At 39.7% G+C, this 18,252-nt stretch overlaps 3 protein-coding genes across 4 annotated transcripts; 1 reads left to right on the forward strand and 2 right to left on the reverse strand.

Moving 5' to 3' along the window:
• Positions 1-141: 141 nt before the first annotated feature.
• adam8a (ADAM metallopeptidase domain 8a) lies at positions 142-9,510 on the reverse strand. The gene is made up of 20 exons (XM_058651022.1): positions 9,441-9,510; positions 9,268-9,346; positions 8,989-9,065; positions 8,076-8,307; positions 7,901-7,978; positions 7,733-7,801; positions 7,116-7,285; positions 6,928-7,009; positions 6,406-6,548; positions 6,137-6,314; positions 5,960-6,049; positions 5,629-5,824; positions 5,075-5,156; positions 3,955-4,129; positions 3,785-3,871; positions 3,618-3,702; positions 2,093-2,210; positions 941-2,005; positions 760-816; positions 142-657 (listed from the first exon to the last, which is right to left on the reverse strand). The coding sequence occupies exons 2-18, from the start codon at positions 9,316-9,318 to the stop codon at positions 1,873-1,875; spliced, it is 2,046 nt and encodes a 681-aa protein (XP_058507005.1). The 5' UTR covers positions 9,319-9,346; positions 9,441-9,510; the 3' UTR covers positions 142-657; positions 760-816; positions 941-1,872.
• Positions 9,511-11,502: 1,992 nt separating this feature from the next.
• On the forward strand, positions 11,503-15,297 carry znf511 (zinc finger protein 511). 2 transcript variants are annotated; one of them, XM_058652366.1, is made up of 7 exons: positions 11,503-11,661; positions 11,740-11,816; positions 12,210-12,411; positions 13,174-13,298; positions 13,623-13,883; positions 14,224-14,340; positions 14,634-14,702. In XM_058652366.1, exons 1-6 carry the CDS (start codon positions 11,563-11,565, stop codon positions 14,330-14,332), a joined length of 873 nt encoding a protein of 290 aa, XP_058508349.1. In that variant the 5' UTR covers positions 11,503-11,562; the 3' UTR covers positions 14,333-14,340; positions 14,634-14,702. The 2 variants fall into 2 exon arrangements, with proteins under 2 accessions (XP_058508349.1, XP_058508350.1); XM_058652367.1 differs by lacking the exon at positions 14,224-14,340 and having other exon boundaries at positions 14,634-15,297.
• A 517-nt stretch (positions 15,298-15,814) lies between these two features.
• msx3 (muscle segment homeobox 3) lies at positions 15,815-17,700 on the reverse strand. Its single transcript, XM_058652369.1, has 2 exons — positions 17,178-17,700; positions 15,815-16,221 (listed from the first exon to the last, which is right to left on the reverse strand). The coding sequence occupies exons 1-2, from the start codon at positions 17,527-17,529 to the stop codon at positions 15,815-15,817; spliced, it is 759 nt and encodes a 252-aa protein (XP_058508352.1). The 5' UTR covers positions 17,530-17,700.
• Positions 17,701-18,252: the final 552 nt, after the last annotated feature.

Consider the following 18,252-nt stretch of genomic DNA (forward strand, 5'->3'; position numbering starts at 1 on the left):
ATGAAAAACAACAACCTTGTGAAACAGTGAATAAATGCTGATTTATTTAAGATGAAAAGTACGATTTCAATAAATACATTGAAAATTTATTTTTGAAAGGTTTGCAGGAAAATTTAAAAAATCCTCAGTGCATGGAAAACAGTCATTGGCATTTGTAAAAGCAGTGCAATTGTTGCTGCTGCAGAGAATATGCAAAAGAAAATCCCATGAGAAACTACAATCAATATGTATCAGACACACAGAGAAGAAAAACACTGCTGTTAAAGTCTTACAAAGTCACGCGTACATTGGTTAGTACAAAACAATCAACTTGTGCCCATGTTGGTGCCACCATTTAAGATGTTTAATGTTATTTATTTCTGGATTTACAAACAATACGTCCAGTTGCCTTCAGCAAACTGACTGAGAACCAAAACCAGTAAAACAGTAAAATAAAGTAAATGTATCTCTATGGCACACAAAACAATTGCCGTGTGAAGTTTTCACACATCCCAGGATCGAGGGAGAGTGACATGAACCATGGCGGCGTAGTCGTTTGTCATTCATGAATGAAGTAGAGAAGTTGAGATTGTCAATGCTGGCTCCAGGTTTTCATCAACAAAGCAAGACAGACGGCAGTGGTCCCTAGAAAAGCTCTGTCACTTAACATTGCAGGTCCTTCGGTAATGAGGTAGTGACATCACAAAACATTTTATTAAACAACACTGACGCATTGTAAGAAGCAAACAATTAAGAAAAAAATTCTGGATGCAATTTTACCTCTTTATAGGACGGCTGGCTTATAGCAGGGTATGGCAGCATGAACGGCTTTACAACCTAAAGAAAACAGTTCATTTACTCACTGGAACAATGCAGACATCTGATTACAGACTAAAACATATAACCTAGTAATAATAGTAAAAAAAATAGTACTGTTTGGTGAGTAGATTAAAGAGATTACCTGTTGAATTTTTGATGGCTGGTATACAACTGTCTTTGGTATATTGGGTGGCTGAAACGGGCCAAAAAAAGTTACCCTTTGACAGTTTAATAACAATAATGTTGTGTTTATAAGTTGTTTCTCTGGAGTTTATTGCATGTGTGGCTACGGGCCATACCTAACTCAACAGGCTACCCAGTTCCTACTGCAGGCTTTGGTCATCTCCCACTTTGACTACTGCAACGCCCTGCTAACAGGCCTCCCGGCCTGTGCTGCTACAGATGGTCCAGAATGTGGTGGCACGCCTGGTCTTAAATCAGCCTCCAAGGGCACATGTCACCCCTCTGTTCATTGAGCTCCACTGGCTACCCTTAGCCGCCCGCATCAAATCCAAATCACTGATGCTAGCCTACAAAGTGCTTCATGGGTCTGCTCCTACCTACTTCAATGCTCTCATAAGGCTTATGTTACCTTTGGACTACTCCGTTCATCATAGGATCGTCGCCTCGCGGTGCCAACACCCCGCACAAAACAATCCAGACTCTTCGTGTGCCTACCGAGAGCTACCAGAACAGGGGTGTCCTTGTCTATCTTCAAGAAGCTCTTGAAGACCCAGCTCTTCCAAGAGCATCTTGTGTCCTAGCACTTACCCTACACCCCCTCCCCTGCATGATCTCCTTCTGCACTTGGATCCACCTCTGAACTTTCACCCTCTATCAGTCCACTGGTCCTATCTAGTGGAGTTCTTTCCAAGACTTCTTCTATGTAGATAATTCCTCTTTTGTAAGTCACTTTGGATAAAAGCGTCTGCTAAATGCTTAAATGTAAATCTAAATACAGACCCTTTGCTATATAAGATGAAAAACTAACACATACAAGGTCGGTGTAAGTGTTTCACTACTGTGGTGCTGATGCTCCTGGATGAAACGGTGACCTCACCACTGGTGCTACAGTTACGTCGTGTGCTCAGTAGCAGACGGTAGAGGTGTGCAGTGCGAAGTGGGCGACGACTCCACAAATCCAGGCTGGCTGGTGACTTGGTCCAGAGGCACTGGATTTAATTGTCCTGAAATAGGCTGGAGGCATCTATACAGAAATAAACACAGAAGTTCAAATAAAAAAAAAGGTCTTGTCTTAACTTCACATACTGAGGCAGAACTTTTTTTCCCGAACCTCTTTGCAGGACGTCTTTTATCAGTGCAGCAGCAGCAGCAGCAGCAGCAGCACACCATTATGATCACCAGCAGAAGTAAGCCAATGCCACCAGCCACTAGAATCACCGTCATATTCACTGCGATACACACATATTGAATGATTACCACTCAAGGAGTAGCACGCATCAGCATACATCACATGCCCACATTTCTTCAGACCAACAGGGGAATTTCATTCAGTCATTGTCGATCTTCAGAACAGAGCACAATTGTTTGAGGTTCCATGAGAAATCTATTCTGAGAATGAATGCATTTAAAACATGATGAATAAAAAGTGAAGCAATAAGGAGGCAGAGACGGGGATATAATATGAAGACCTAGTGCTTATGTGCTCATAGACTCACAAAGTCTCAGTTTGAAAGGTGAAGCTCGGGAAGTGGGAAGGACGAAGCAGTTAGTCACCAGTGGGCAACTCTGCTGGTTGCAAAAAGAGTCAAGCGGAAAATGAACCGAAACTACATTGATGGTCTCTAATCGCTGTAAAATGTAATATGCCACAGCGTATTCTCAAAATGTGTTGTTTCTATAGTTATTAATTTCATAAGTGATGTCTTAGAATTAACTTGTTTTTTTTACCGTTATTTCCTGTTTTTAGGTTGTGCTTTTATTTTGATAGAGTGTAACCGGATAAAGAAAAAAAGAAAGACGAAGCTGCGGATAGTTGAGCGTTCGTACGGCATAAACGGGTCTATTAAAAGTTCAAAAACGCTAAGAAAATGTCTACTAATAATTTCGTTTAGCACCTGGCTGATAAGGGCACAAGGTCTGTCATCATTTTGTTTTAATGTTGTGCTTAATGCTTAATAGTAATGTGATGTCCTTTTATAGTTTTGCATTGTTTTATACCAGTGTATTTTAAGCTAGCAATAACGTTGTTTTGGTGCGATGTAGGATATGTCTGTCGATCTGAAAGGGACAGTTATTTCAGTTGCTTGTTTGCTAGTATAAATAAATTATATTTATTATTATTAGAAATTATTTTTGTGTGTATTAATAACAATTCCTGAGGTTAAAGCTGTAAAATGTCAATTAAAATATCGAATTTTAAGTTAAATATGTTTGTTTATTGCACTGTATTCTGAGGTTGTCATTGAGCTAAAACATGTTAAAAGGGATTTTCTGTTAAAGGTTAAAAACACACTTTTTTGATATTGTTGAACATTACGAAGTTGCTAATACTTTATTTTTGTTACGGTGTGTTCAGACTGTGTTCAAGGGGCCAGAGGTTTTAATGGAGCCACGTTATCATCTATTCAGCTCAAAAATAAACACTTGTGAGCCATAAGTTAAAGAGTTCGACCATCATTCAGCCGGGGACGCTACATGACCCCCATGTGGAAGATAAAGCGGTAGAAGATGCATGAATGGACACATTAGTGGACATCAGTGTGATTGATAGCTTGTAACGTCCAATAGATGCAGAATTGGACATTATTTTTGAATTTTTATATACAATCTATGCATAAGCACACACTGGACCGTACTTGGAGGCTTCTCTTTGCGCGGCTCCTGACAAAAAGGTGGAAGCCAGCCGGGGTTGCAATGACACTTACTCTCGTCGTCACACACCTGTCAGAAATCACACTCACAGTCAGGTTTACAGTTGTGGAGCTTAAGAACTCTGGTGTTGTGAGATTATTCCAGTTTTTACCCCGTTATTGCTGCAATTATGAGAACAGTCACTGGAGTCGTACGCTTTGAGGGTTGTAAAGTCTTGACACTCCTTGCTGTAGCACACCTGAGAGACACAAAAGACACTGTGAGAAGTAAGTAAGTGGAGGTTTTCTTTCTTTGTTGAGCAGAAACAGAATATTTTTTTACCTTGTTGGTGCCACACTTGGTGCCAGTAGGTATATTGCCCACATCTTCAGGGAAATTAGGTACTTTAGTTGCTTCCTTGCACTCTTGTCCATTTGTTAAAGTGTATACGGATTTCCTCTTTGTCACAGGAAAATCCCTGCCTCCAGAGCAGAAAAGTGTCCCGCAGTATTTTTTTCTGGAACCAAACACCACAAACTAATGTTTTTACCAAATAATATCACCCTTTTTCTATGCACGTGACCACAAGAACTTCAACTACATGTTAATGCAAATATCTAATAAGTCAATTAACTTGCAGCAACTCAGTGGATTCAAGAGATGTAAGTGACACGATAGACACGGTAGCTAATCTGAGTATTTCAAAGACTGCTAATCTACTGGGGTTTCAATGTACTATAGGGATGGGAATCACAGAGTACCTGGAACCGATACGATACATGCTCCACGACGCCAATAATATCACGATACAATGACTCTGTGATATAGATATACTGTATATTGCCGGAGAGTCATATAGCGATACATCACGATATCTGTCTAACGGAAGAAAAGAAAACGTTAATGTGAAAAGTTAAAATTGCACGTTTACTGTATTTATTCACAAAGTCTATGTATTGAACGTGGATGGAGCATCTTTTGACGTAGCTTTCTCCACCGTTATCCCGCTGTAAAACTCCCTCTTCTTAAGCCAGATAACGTCTGCCCAAGTTTCGCTCGTTCATGACGTAGCGACGCCCAGTGAGTGAAACTGGCAGGGACTGTTTACTTTACAGCGCCTTGATTTGTTAATTAAAATATCAATATTTGCCCTGGCGTATCGATTATTGTATTGCATGAGGGAGGACGACGACATGTTATCACCAAATTGATATTTTGACCCACCCCTTATGTACAACCATCTGCAGCGTTTACAGTGAATGATCCAAAAAAAGACTGGTTCAAAAATTATAAAATGGCCACTTATTTAAATAACCACTTATTTGAACCAAGCCGAAGAAAACTAGCTCTTACATGTCAAACCATATATCAGATGGGCTACAACAGCAGTAAAAACCACACTAGACATTTACACAAGTACAAATAAATACCTAAAGAACTGTATAGTCTTTTGGCAACGTACCTGCGCCGACATTTATGGCCAAACCATGTTAAATGGCAGTTTCCATATAGGTAGTAACAAGCAAACGGTGCTACTACTGCATCTAAATGTAAACAAAAAAAAATACAGTATGTATACAATCGCTGCAGACAAACAAAACTGTAATTACCTCTGTCAGAGAGATTAGGTTTTTTTTAATCTGCATGGGTTTATCTTCAAAATTGTCCTTGTGTTAGCAATTTCCTGTCTTTTTGTGTGACCAGTAGGTGATGACCCAAGTATGTTTCCACTATATTTTGGTAAGAATGTAGCCAAAATTTTCTTAGATAACTGTAAAAAAACTCAAACCAAAAGTCATTGATTTGGTATGTGTATGCGGGATCAGACGCCTCAGTGACGTCTTAACGGATCCATTTTGTCATGCTTATGTAAGATGATAGTAGCTATAGGCAGGTAAAGTTCTACTCAAATCCTGGATCCAGTCGATCCAGTCCAAATGTAAAGATTTCAGGTGTGGGTACCTAAAATGCAGATGACAAAATGTCAAAGCCTTGGCGGAGGCTCATGTTTTTTACCTGGACCCCAGAGTTTTTTGCATTGTTGCTGCTTTGAGGGACACTGTCCATTGTAGCAGTATCCTTTTCCACTACCGCAGAGCAGGCCATTTTGAGCATAGACGTCAGTCGGACAGGAGGCAGAGAAGCCATTGCAGTTTTCTGACATGTCGCAGTCCCTTGCCTTCGGTCGGCAGACACTACTTGTGGGTTTCAGCTAAAGAGCAGAAAGAAACACAGATGGTGATGTACCATCTACTGAAATACACACAGTCAGACAGTGTCTAGCTGTATGGTAACACATTTAGTTTCAGCATGACTTCATCTAGAGGATAGAGTGACTACGACTAACCTGGCAGTTTTCACAGCACTCTCCCACTGCACACTGTGCTCCATCAGTAAGTCTGCAGGTCGCGGCAACGCAGCAGCGATTTGTACATTCCTAAGAGACGGACAGAGGAGAGCAGAATATTGTGGTTCACTTTCACGTATGTGTGATCATATTGGTGTGACCGCAACATACACAGACCCTTTCAGTGCCACAGTCACACTGCTCTCCGGCCTCCACGAAGGCGTTTCCACACACTGGGCCTCCGTAGATGCGATCAGTGGAGGGTATATTCAGCAGACATTTCGGGTTGTAAGACCTTAAGAATATATCCATCTCCCTCCTACTGCAGCTGCTGAACAGCTGTGGAGGCACGGGGCTGGAAGAAAGAGATAAAGGTATTATAAATATTAGCTTTACCTCAGGGTCATGAATAGAAAGATGACATGTAGTTGAGAAACTCAGCTCACTTCGCTGTCGCTGCCATGATACAGCCTATTTCTGTTGCGTTCCCATCACACATGCAGGTATTCGTGTCATGGTTCATGCCCAGGTTATGACCCATCTCATGGGCAATAGTAACAGCCACCATTATGAAATTGTTGTTATTGTCCTGTGAATAGTTGAAACAGCAGATTAGGAAAATCTACACTACAAGACACCTTTCATTTTCTTTAGTTTCTAAATTTTTTAGATAGCAGACTGCAACAAACACCAAACTCATCTCACTCCTCTCTTACTGAAACATGTCAGGGAACCATGGTGCCTTCTTCTTAGTGTGAATTGAAAGTGTTCCCCTCAACATACAAAAGCCTAGTTTTGGCTTGTAGAAATGTATTGGAGATTAACGCATGTTTTCAGGATTTTTAAGTATTTTTTTAACTGATCTACAGTTCGCCATTGTTCAGTTTTCCAGTGACGACACTCAGAGCAGGTACTAAAAAAACTGCAGCTTTAATGTGAGTATACACGTTTGAGCTAAATATACTTACCTGATTGATTCCTCCAGATTTCGAACTGCACATTGCACTGGTGATCGCTAAGCCGACAGTTGGACCATCAAAGTCCACACCGCTGCATGAAGAAGAGAAGAGTGACACTTTTTTTTGGAGATCAGATGGTTTTTGGAGGTGTTTCTGCTGCCATGAAGTCTCACACCAGTACAGTTGCTGCGTCTTACGTGATCAATTGTGCATTGTCGTGTTTGATCTTCGGCAGCAGGGTGCTCCGACGCCACGCGAGGAAGTTTTTGAGGGTCACATTGGATGCACTGCTGACCACCATCTCATCTCTGTATGACCAGATATATACACCCACCAGCATCACACGAAATCCCAGTTGGTGATACAACTACAACACAACAGAGGCAGATAAACTGTCAATCACAGAAATACATGCTGCTCTCACAGGAAGCCACATTTTAGAATAGAATAGAATGGAATAGCCTGTTACTGTACAAGAAAATGCAACAGAATTGCAGTGTTTTGTGATTGTGTGATATTTTCTTTAGGCTTATGTGTGGAGAGTCACAGTTAAAGTTAGATTTTTCGCAGTGACATTTCATTCCTTAAAATGGTCGAGTTCAATCCAATAAAGACCAAATAGTAGCAGGACAAGTGTGATGTTGAAAAATCTAAATCTTCTCTGCATCTGATTAACATGAACTAAATATTTTAGTAGTTTTTAAGGAGAATTGACATGGTATTAAGCTTCTATACTAATGTGAAGTTATATTCTGGCAGTTGTTTAAATGTTAAATGTTATGTTAAATTTAAAAACAGAAAGAGGAGAACACACCCTGTCCACGTGGTTTGCTATATCGAGCATTCTGGTCCTGAGTATATCCGTATTGTTAAACATCATGTACTGCAAATTAAAAAATAACTTAATTAGCAACGCAATCAACACAATCAAGAGTGTCTAACAGAAATAAAACATAATCATGTAAGTGTATTGTAATCAAACCTCAGTGTGGTCGGCCACCAGAACCAGCTCCACTGTCAAGGGTCTTACCATGTACTCTCCGGCCTCTGCGCCGCTTCTCTGAATAACACAAAGATATGAACAGTGTCTGGGGGGTTGTGTCTGTTTTAGAAAGTAGGTGTACTGTATATTATGTGACTGTGCTCGGAGTCTTTACCAAGCTGCTGAGCTGGAACAGTCTAGATGGATGAGCTCCATGACCATTGAAAGTGGTCGTGGTTCCCTGAGAGCAGGTGCTTCTCTTACTTCTCAGGTGTTTGTAGTTGTAGACCATGTGAAGGCCCTCGTCACTGTGAGCGTGAGAGCTTGGCGTGTCCTCCTGCTGTCCTGCCTCGCGACTGACCAGAGGTTCAATGAGGTACGTCTGGTCCCAGAGAAGCAAAATACCCCTGGAATTGTGGATGGAATGGACAGAATTTCAGAGTGAATGAGAGAAGGCTGAAACACATTATCTCATACAGATGACAAATAAAAAAAATCCAAGAAGGAGATGTTTTGAGCCCTATAATGTAAAAAGAACAGGTGGAGGATGTAGGTTGCGTTCCAAGGCAGAAATAATTATATTTTAGCGGTGATGCAGATTTGAAAACTGCAGCATTGGTGGTGACAGGTTTAGATTTTACTCCCTACCTTTATTGACACTAAAAGTTATTTTATTGCAACCAGAAAATACCCTCCTCTTCTTTGCAAAGGTAATCTTGAATCCAGCTCCATATCCAGATCACCACCGTATTTCCGTGTCCCCCCAAAACCAAACAACATGGGCAACAGACTTGAAGAGCTGAGCAAACTCAGCATCAACATAATGATTTGAAGGGTATTCTTCATTTGACCAAGTGGGAAAAAAGGGTGAAACAGCCCTTTAATTGAATTAGAACCTCAATGACTGGGTTCCAGGTTTCCATCACTACATGCTCACTACATGCTCTCTAACTTTTGGACACGCTAGCCATGAGTCACAGCAGGAGACTTTCAAATCTCAAATCCTCTTGGGGTTTAAATCAATTTGCTTCTCTATTTGGGGGAAACAATTACCTTTCTGCAATTATCTTTAAAATGCATTTACTCACTTTATTCCAGAACACAGTCTCACACTGGCAGACGAGGCCTCCACCCCCACGATGTGTCCATGGTAGTAGCAGTGAACCTGAATATTTGTCAGATGATTAATGGAGGGATTTCACAGTTTGGCTCAGATATCAAGTATCTTGAGCCAACAAATATATACATTAAACAACCTCTTATGTGGAATTAACTGCAAGTAAAATGTATTTAAAGTAAATGCATGAGGTCAAAACTAAGTGGCAAGTCAAAATAGAGAAAGGTTTCGGCCATTATGAGCAACGTACCCCGAGATCTGGATACGTTGTGACTTGAGTGCCTTCATCTGAATGATACATCACAGAAAAGTTCTTCCCAATAAGATGTCTGAAAGAAAAACAATAATACAAAAACTCCATGACATTGACAGATATATATATATAAAGTCATCACAGGAGATGTGAACAGTACAAAAACTTACATGTTCCGTTCCAGATGCAGGGTGAGGTTTTGTCTCTCGATTGTCAAAGAGTACTGGACCGTATCAGGGTATTTCTACAAACACAAGAGACCCACAATGCATCCTTTACAACCATGGTTCTCAAACTGGTGCACGTGTACCACCGAGTGGTACGCGAGCTTCCTCTGGTGGAGGAAAATCAGAAATACTTTTTCATCTATATATACCAGGGTATGTGATCAGTGTGTGTAGAACAAATAACAACAAAAATAATAATCAGAATCACCTTATCTCTCGCTCCATCTTAATCTAATTTCTCTATACCCTTTTGTGAAGTATATGTGAGGAAAATTAGGATGATGGGAGCAAATTATCTTATTGGGATTAAATCGATATCGTTGGTGATAACGGTGTAACTTCAAGAGCTCAATATTCTCTCAGGTGGCACTTGGTAGAAGAAGGAACAAAAAAAGTGTGTGTGTGTGTTACCTGTGTAGCAGCATCGTTCATTCCAGATGAATCCTTCAGTCTGCGAGGTATCACTGTTTGATACTTTGTCACATGAGGTAGAGTCCCTAAACTGACCACAGTTATTCCTGCGATTACATAAAGAAAAAAAGAAAGGAAGAATAACTTTACTTATTTTGAAAAGTGCCTTATAAAAAAAAATGATTAATATTTTTTTTTTATAAGGCACTTTTCAAAATACAGAAAAAAACGTGCTTAAAAACTTTCAGACACTTATATAACGTAAATACAGTGCAAGCAAGAAAGAATGAAAGAAAGAAAAAATACTTCTTTATATGGACCGTGGAAAATTTGGAAAATAAAGTTACTAATTGTTTCACACACACAAAAAAACTTCAGGGGAAAAAATTGCTTACAAAGTCGAGTAAGAAAGAAAGAAGTCGTACCCCATGAGAAGAAGATTATCCATGTCAAATATCCAGCGTGTATCATGTTGGTCAGTTGGATGGACTGGTCATTATGCGCCTGTTTACTGGGAGGATAAATGGAGAGAAATCCCTACATTTTACACAGACACCACACAGGTATCTCACTGGCTTTTGTCGCCATCTACTGTCTAAATAGTGCAATAGTCAGAGTTAAAACCTTCACAGCAGGGGTCCCAAACTCAAATGACCTGGGGGTCACTGAGTGTCTAGTTTGATCAGTACAAAAAAAAAGTCCAATTGAAATAATAATATTTATGTGACGATGAGTGTAATGATGTGATAGTTCACACAATTTCATAAATGCTGATTTTCTTGGCTGCCCTTTTCCTTATGTCAGAAAGCTGCTTCCTTTCATCTGTACACAATCAAAGGCAACCATGGGAGGGAGTGAGGGGCTCTGACCTGTGCAGGTGTCAAACTCGTGTGGTCACCCCCTAAACTATCAAGTTGTAACGAGTTATTACTATATGTTTTTTATAATTAACAAACATTTTTACATCATTAATACATTTTAATGTCAACTACACGCATTCCATAGCAGCACAAATGTTTTTATTTTTAAATTCTGTGAAGAATCATAGATGCCATTATATGCTGAAAAACTATGCTTTTTCACAAGTCTGAAAGTCTGACTTGACGGCCCCTGAGACCCATGTATTCAAGGACCTTGAGTGACTTGCAACTCAAGTGGCCCTTCATCCATCTTCATTCATTTTCAATGGTAAAAAAAACAAAACCTATGAGAAAATTTTGATAACTGAAGGAGATTAAACCAGCTAAGGGGTGTGGGAGAAATTAGTGACTAAAAAAATATCACTATGGATTACATTTTTTTAATCAATTTACAAAATGCAGATTAAGCTAAACCACAAGTTAACTCTTACTAAGTTATTTTGATACTTAAGAGTTTTACTCAATATTGAAAAAGGTGACTTCAACTTCTACCAAAGTCATTTTCTGGAAAGATACTTGTACTTTTACTCAAGTATCCCTTTAGGTAATTTATACAAGACTATATTACTACACATTATAGTAATATAATGTGTAATTCATATTTCAGAACAGAGAGTGGCAGTAATGAGCATTTTACGCTGGTCTGAAGAAGAAGAAGGAAAAGGAAGACGTCTACGTCATCATTCTGCGTCAAAAGAAGACTCCATAGCACAACAGTCATGTGGTGAAAAAGCATGATATCTTTAACAGAGACCACCGAGGAACAGTCTGAGCTCCCGTTCAAATTCGTCCCGCAGCTCTTTCACCTGCACAAGGACCACGACCTGTTTGAGGTAACATAGCAACAACGACGCATTTAACGTTGACCCACTGTTGTCGCCAGGTTAACTCACACATTAATGTTTACACAGGATGGAGACGTCCACAGACACATGTATCTGCAAGACCTGTACTGTGTTTCAGAGGCAGAGGACAAGTCAACACCCAGGTACTTCAATACAATGCAATACAAATGTAGTTCTATAGCACATTTAAAAAAACAACCCAAGTGACCGAAGTGCTGTATACATAATACATATGGCACACAGGGTATGAAACAATGTAAACCAAAAGCAACATTAAAAAAACTATAAAACAAGGCCATATGTTAACACTATATGTTATCACTTAAACTGACAACTCTTATACATGGTCTTTGAAATCTGGACAGGGAGCCAGTGAAGAGAGGCCTGCACAGGGCCAATATGCTCATATGTAGCTGCAGAGAAAGCAGGGGGAAAAAAGATAATTTAAACAAAACAAAATTGATAAATGTTTTGCTTTTAAGATAATTATAATGTCTGTATTGTAGAGTTGTTAGTCACCTTTTATCTCTTCTCAGCATATCGCAGTTTGCCTGTCACATCTCCGGCTGCAGCGCCGTCTTCAGCGTGCTGGAGGAGTACGAGCACCATTACAACTCCTTGCACAGACATGTTTGCTGCTCCTGCCGTCGTTCTCTGCCAAGTGCTCGGCTCCTTGATGTTCACATTCAGGAGTGGCATGACTCTCTCTTCACTATCCTTGCCCAGACACAAGACATGGTAGGCCAAAGTGAAAAAAGCTTTTTGTTTGTTTTGCACTCACCCAGTAACCAGCACACGGCATGTATGGTTGTTCACAATGTAACAAAAAATAAATACATCACAAAATAACCCTAAAATCACATTGTATCCACTTAACAAAAGAGTTAGAATAGAACCTAGTCCTTGTTGGGTCTACAATATCTCAGAAATAAATGTTTCACTCTCCTGCACCAACGTTCATGGAGACAATTAGCTGTTTGTCTGCTTCTGCCTCAACAACTCCAGTGTGCAGTCATGTAAAAGCTCTTAATTTCTCTATGGACTTTGGTGTTTTACAGTTTACAGTTGGAAGATATTGAAGATTTAAATGAGAGTAGATTTTATTAGGTGAGCCTTTGTTTTTCCTTGGGCCCCCAGGGGGCCTACAAAGCTCAGGGTGTCAGTACCTCATACAACCTAAAAAAAACTGGGCTATTCCTGTAAACCAGGGGTCTCAAAACTTAAATCACTTGGTGGGGGGAGGGGGGGACTGAGCACCTAGACTGGTCAGTAGGGGACTGGTCAAGTGAAAAATTTCCAAAATGTTTACCAAAAAAACAACTGTTTAGTAGAGGTGGGTGATAATTACACACTATTTCTCAAAATTACAAAATAAAAGCATTTCCAAACTCTGCAACTTTGAAAATATTTTGAGTTTTTATATGAGAATGAAAACCTTAAGGCTTCAATGATGCCATTTTGTGTGCCCTTCCTTCCTTGTTTCCTTCCTTCACACTGTAGTACCAGTGTTTGGTCGAGGGCTGTGGTCAGAAGTTCAGGACTAATAAAGACAGGAAAGACCACCTGGTAATGATTCACAAGTATCCTCCCGACTTCAGATTTGACAAAACCAAAAAGGACAGGCGGTAAGACCACGTCTTGCATATTTTGTCCAGTAGATGGCAGCAAAACACCAGTAAAAATAGTACTCTGCCGCTGTCTTGTCAAAGAGGGTCTTTGTTTGTTATGGTGAACAGGATTTATGCATCTCAATTTAATCTTCTGACTTTTTTTTGCTACAAAATGTTGATAGAATGAGATTTCCTGCTGCTTTATTACATAACATAACTTTTCATCAACCTCTCAGCTCCAATGCAATTTTTTACTTCGTATGTCCAAGCAGAGAAAAGTGGCACAAATTAGTTTCACTATTTTACTTCTAATTTTTGACATCATCTCTTGGTTCATAGAACCCACGAGACAAAGAAACCACAGCAGATAGAGACAGCCATGGAGGTGGTAGATGATACGTGCGGGTCTGAGAGAGTGCACGATGGGCTGTCTGACCAGCAGGAGCGCGGAGAATCCATGGAGACGCATGTCTCCGAGGAAGAAGCTGCTCAGAACTATGCTGCTGCTGCTGCTGCCGGGGGCGACGCAGGACTTTCTGCTGCACTTCACAGCAACAAGCATGCAAACAGCGAGATGCCAAAACCACAGTACTCCTACAGGTTAGTTTAAAAAATAAATTATAATAAGGGCCAGTTTTAGAGAAGATATTGTGTAGTTATGCCTGGGTTAAGCAAATGTTTTTGTGTGTGTGTGTGTGTGTGTGTGTGTATATATGTGTATGTGTGTGTGTGTGTGTGTGTATATATGTGTGTGTGTGTGTGTATATATATATGTGTGTGTGTGTGTGTATATATATGTGTATGTGTGTGTGTGTGTGTGTGTGTGTATATATGTGTGTGTGTGTGTGTGTGTGTATGTATGTATGTATACACATATATGTATATGTATACATATATATGCTTGTTGCTTCAAGGACTTTTACACACTCTCCGTCCCCAGTGTACGAACAGCGTGTGCAAAAACAGGAATTCGAGTACTGTGCTGCTTCAGACTGGAACAATCTACAGAACACTCTAACTCCAAAATCTGGTTTTCTGGATCATTTTAAATTAATACGTAAAGATTTTTTTAAATTTTTGGTCCGTTATTGCTTTTCAGGGTTTGGACGTTAGACTCTCTAATGTCTAATGTTATTGTAATTTGGTTGTATTGTCTTTGTTGATGTGTATGTGTTGCTGCTGCCTCTTGGTGCCAGGTTGCCCTTGTGAAAGAGATTTGCAATCTCAGTCCCAGTGAGATTGCAAATCTCTTCCTGGTAAAATCCTGGTAAAATAAAGTTTAACTCAATAAATATATGTCAGTTAATCTGAGTTGCAAATCCAACAGCTGTGTTCTTCTTCTTCTGTTAGAGTCCCTGCGACTGTGTGCTTTGGTCACGGATCCGTCCGAGGCTTCAGAGGGCGACGGGGAAGGAGAAAATGAAACTTCACCGTGATTGTCTCTTTTAAATATGTATAAATACCCTTGTTTTTGCGAGTGAATGTATATAATGTCATCTGTGGCTTTTAAACTTAAATTAAAATAGCTTTTGCAAAATAATAATAATAATACGATGTTTTTTATCCTGTTACATGGCTCACTTTTGTTATTTTTGTTTTTTTTACACACCATACTGAATGCTGTCATTATACTGCAAGAATGTAAACCGAATCACACAGATCAGCGCAACATTCAGCTGCAAATAACTAAGATTTTTGTGAGGAAAAACATGAGTGGAATGACCAAAGTTTACATAAAAATGTTTTAATATTGTACAAAACACCTTTTCTCCTATCACATATAAAATATGTTGTAAATTTAGAGTCTTTTCAGTCGAGTTCACTACTTATTGCAGGGAGCAATTTACATTTTGTAATGAAACCTTTGTCTAGGACATTTAAGAGCTCTTCAAACACCTGTGCAAAAAGTTATTTTGAGGTAATTTTTTTTAAAAAAGGAAAAAAATACAAATGACCAGGATGAATGTTTCTGACTTCATTTGTATCTTTATGGATATATTAAATTGTGTTTGTGCTAATTGAACTGTGGATATTTTAAAAACTATTTGAAAGGGCCCATGAAATGTAAACAACAACAAAAAACCCATTCACATTAGTGACTTTTGAATAACTGCTTCATCAAATGAACTGTGACTGAAATATTTGAACAGAAAATAAACCGTTAATTTAAACATTGAAACTAGGAAAAAAAAACAGATGAATGTCTTGTTTAGAAAAATGTATTTTACTAATTATGCTGCAGAAAAGAACAAATAATTTACCACAAAGAAAAACTTAAATAGGATAGAAGATTAAGGAAAATAGGTAAGAAGTGAGAGAGCAGTTGTGTGTGTGTGTTCCTTGAACATTTTAAAAGTGAAGCCAGTTTCTTCTGGTTAAAGTTTTGTATGAAAAATATTCTTCTTGTGCCATTAAAGTTTCCTCTATCTATTTGTTGTTGTGCATTGTTTGTCATTTTCTAAGTGAAAGTGTAAACAAAAGAAGGAAAAAGTTGTTTCCCCCCCAACGCTGCATTTCATTGTCACTGTGCGTTAAGACAAGTAGTACATCCCATATGGTCCACGGAAAAGTCCCGGGACAGGCACTGCAGGCCGCGGTGCGCTCAGGGCCGCGTACAGGGACGGTGCGCCCATGGGTGCGTTCAGGGGGAAGGGGAAGGCGAAGGCCGGCAGCAGGGGCTTGGCGGCCAGCTTGAGTTTCTCCAGCTCGGCCTCCTGCAGTCTCTTGGCCTTGGCCCTGCGGTTCTGAAACCAGATCTTGACTTGTGTCTCTGTGAGGCTGAGGGAGTTGGAGAACTCCGCTCTCTCCGCGATGGAGAGGTACTGTTTCTGACGGAACTTCCTCTCCAGAGACAGAAGCTGGGAGGTTGTGAAGGGAGTCCTGGGTTTCCTGTTGTTCTTGTGTTTGCGGAGATTGCAAGCGGCCGGGCTGGGGAGTCCTGCGAGTAAAATAAGACACATCAAATCATAGAAAACCCAGCCTTATTATAATAATAATAATAATAATAAATAATAGATTCTGACAGAAAGCCAACATGGGAGGTTTTCAAACACAGAACAGACCTGGGCTGTTTATTATCATTATTTATTGAGAAATAATATAGTGTTTTATATATATATATATATGCTATATATAGCATAGTGTTCTTTTAAAAAAGTAACCACTCAGAGAACGAAAACCTCTACACTAACAAATGACACAACCATACATTTCTGTCAGGGATCGAGGACCTGAACTCCTACGATACACCTGCTGCTTCCAGAGGTTATACTCTAACTGTATTGTATACATTTCATCTTGTGAATATGGAAAAAGTGAAATTATTGAACTGCGACTTAAACATTTAAACCATCAACAAAATGAACACTGCACATGTCTCGTAAATTAACGTCATCCAAATTCGTCCTTAACTTTTATTTGCTAACTTTTTTATATTAATTAGGACAAAAAAAACACAACCTCCATGGCAGAAGTTATGGTGGTTTCCACACTGTTTTTATGTTTAATAATTAGAAATAATACATCGTTGAAAATCAGATAAGATCGTGATCCTTATCTGACTAAAAAGTAAGGCTGACTAAAAAAGTAAGGCATGAGTCGTTTATTATTATTATTATTATTATTATTATTATTATTGTTATTATCATTAGTATTACTATTTTAATCTATTTATTTATTTATTTTTAAATAAAATCTGAAGTATTCTCACCTGTTTTAGTGCCAACTTAATGTTTAACTTATTAGTTCAGTTTTTCGTGAGTTTTTATATGCTAGTACAAAAATGAAAGACAAATATTACAAATATATATATATATATATATATATACTTGGCCAATAAATCTGATAAAGCTGAGAACATGAACATGTTTCAGAGTGTAATCATCCAACACTCACTTGTAGGGGAAGCGTATGAAGCCTGACACCAGGGCCTCTTGTCCATGTCATCGGGATCCACCGCCTCTGCTTTAGACCGGTAAAGTTCCCTCGGAGACGCACAGTCGGAGTCCTCGTCCACCGCCCGGACGCAGCCTGAACCAGACCCGGGGGAGTGGAGGCTTCTGCCGGACGGTCTGTCTGAAATGATGGAGTCCACACCGAAGGACAGATCAAGACTGCTGTTTTTACATCTTCTCGCAGGTGACAGGTCCACGTTAGCGGCTCCCTCCTCTGCTGATGAAGTCTCCCCGGGAGCGGTGGAGGGCGGTGATCCCTGCGCAGGATTCATTACGCACGACTGAGGTGCCATACACCCACTTTCCCTGCAGCGCTCCCCCGGTGCTGTGTGAAGTCTTTCCGTGTCGTCGACTCGGAGGAATCTGTGACCGTCCGAGGAGGAGGATCATCCGAGGATGTGTGTGTCTGCGTGGTGAACTTCAGGTCTGCTGCGCGCTCGTGCCGCTTCTGTCCATGAAGTGCCGCAAGTTCGCCTTTCATCTTGCCGCCTGCCTATCGAGCTGCCCTGTGTCCACGTGACTCGACCTGAGCAGTTTGTGATTGGTCGTGACCCTCGGTGCTCCCTGGGTCATATGATCAGGAGCAGAGTTCTGGGTTCTCGAGGCAGAGTTTGTTGTGTGTGTGCTTAAAGGTTCATCTTATAACATTTTATTGACAGTAATTGAATATGCTTCTTAGAATATGTTTGATTAAGTGCATTTTATGTGTGTTTAATTGCATATTTAGAATAAGCCTTTATGTACTGGAGGAAAGGGTCTTGTTTTACATAAGGCACCATCTTGCACCACCTTTTTGTCAGTGTTCAATGTCATGTAACAAATTACAAATACTTTGTTACTGTACTTAAGTACAAAATTCACCTATCTGTACTTTACTTGGTTATTTATATTTCTAGCGACTTTTACTTTGACTCCACTACATTTCCTCTATCTTTGTTACTTAAGTACAGAAAATGTCAAGACTTTTACTTAAGTAATATTATAAAAAGTGACTTCATCTTCTACCAAAGTCATTT

Source organism: Solea solea, chromosome 15, assembly GCF_958295425.1.
Source record: "Solea solea chromosome 15, fSolSol10.1, whole genome shotgun sequence".
Taxonomy (NCBI): Eukaryota; Metazoa; Chordata; class Actinopteri; order Pleuronectiformes; family Soleidae; genus Solea; species Solea solea.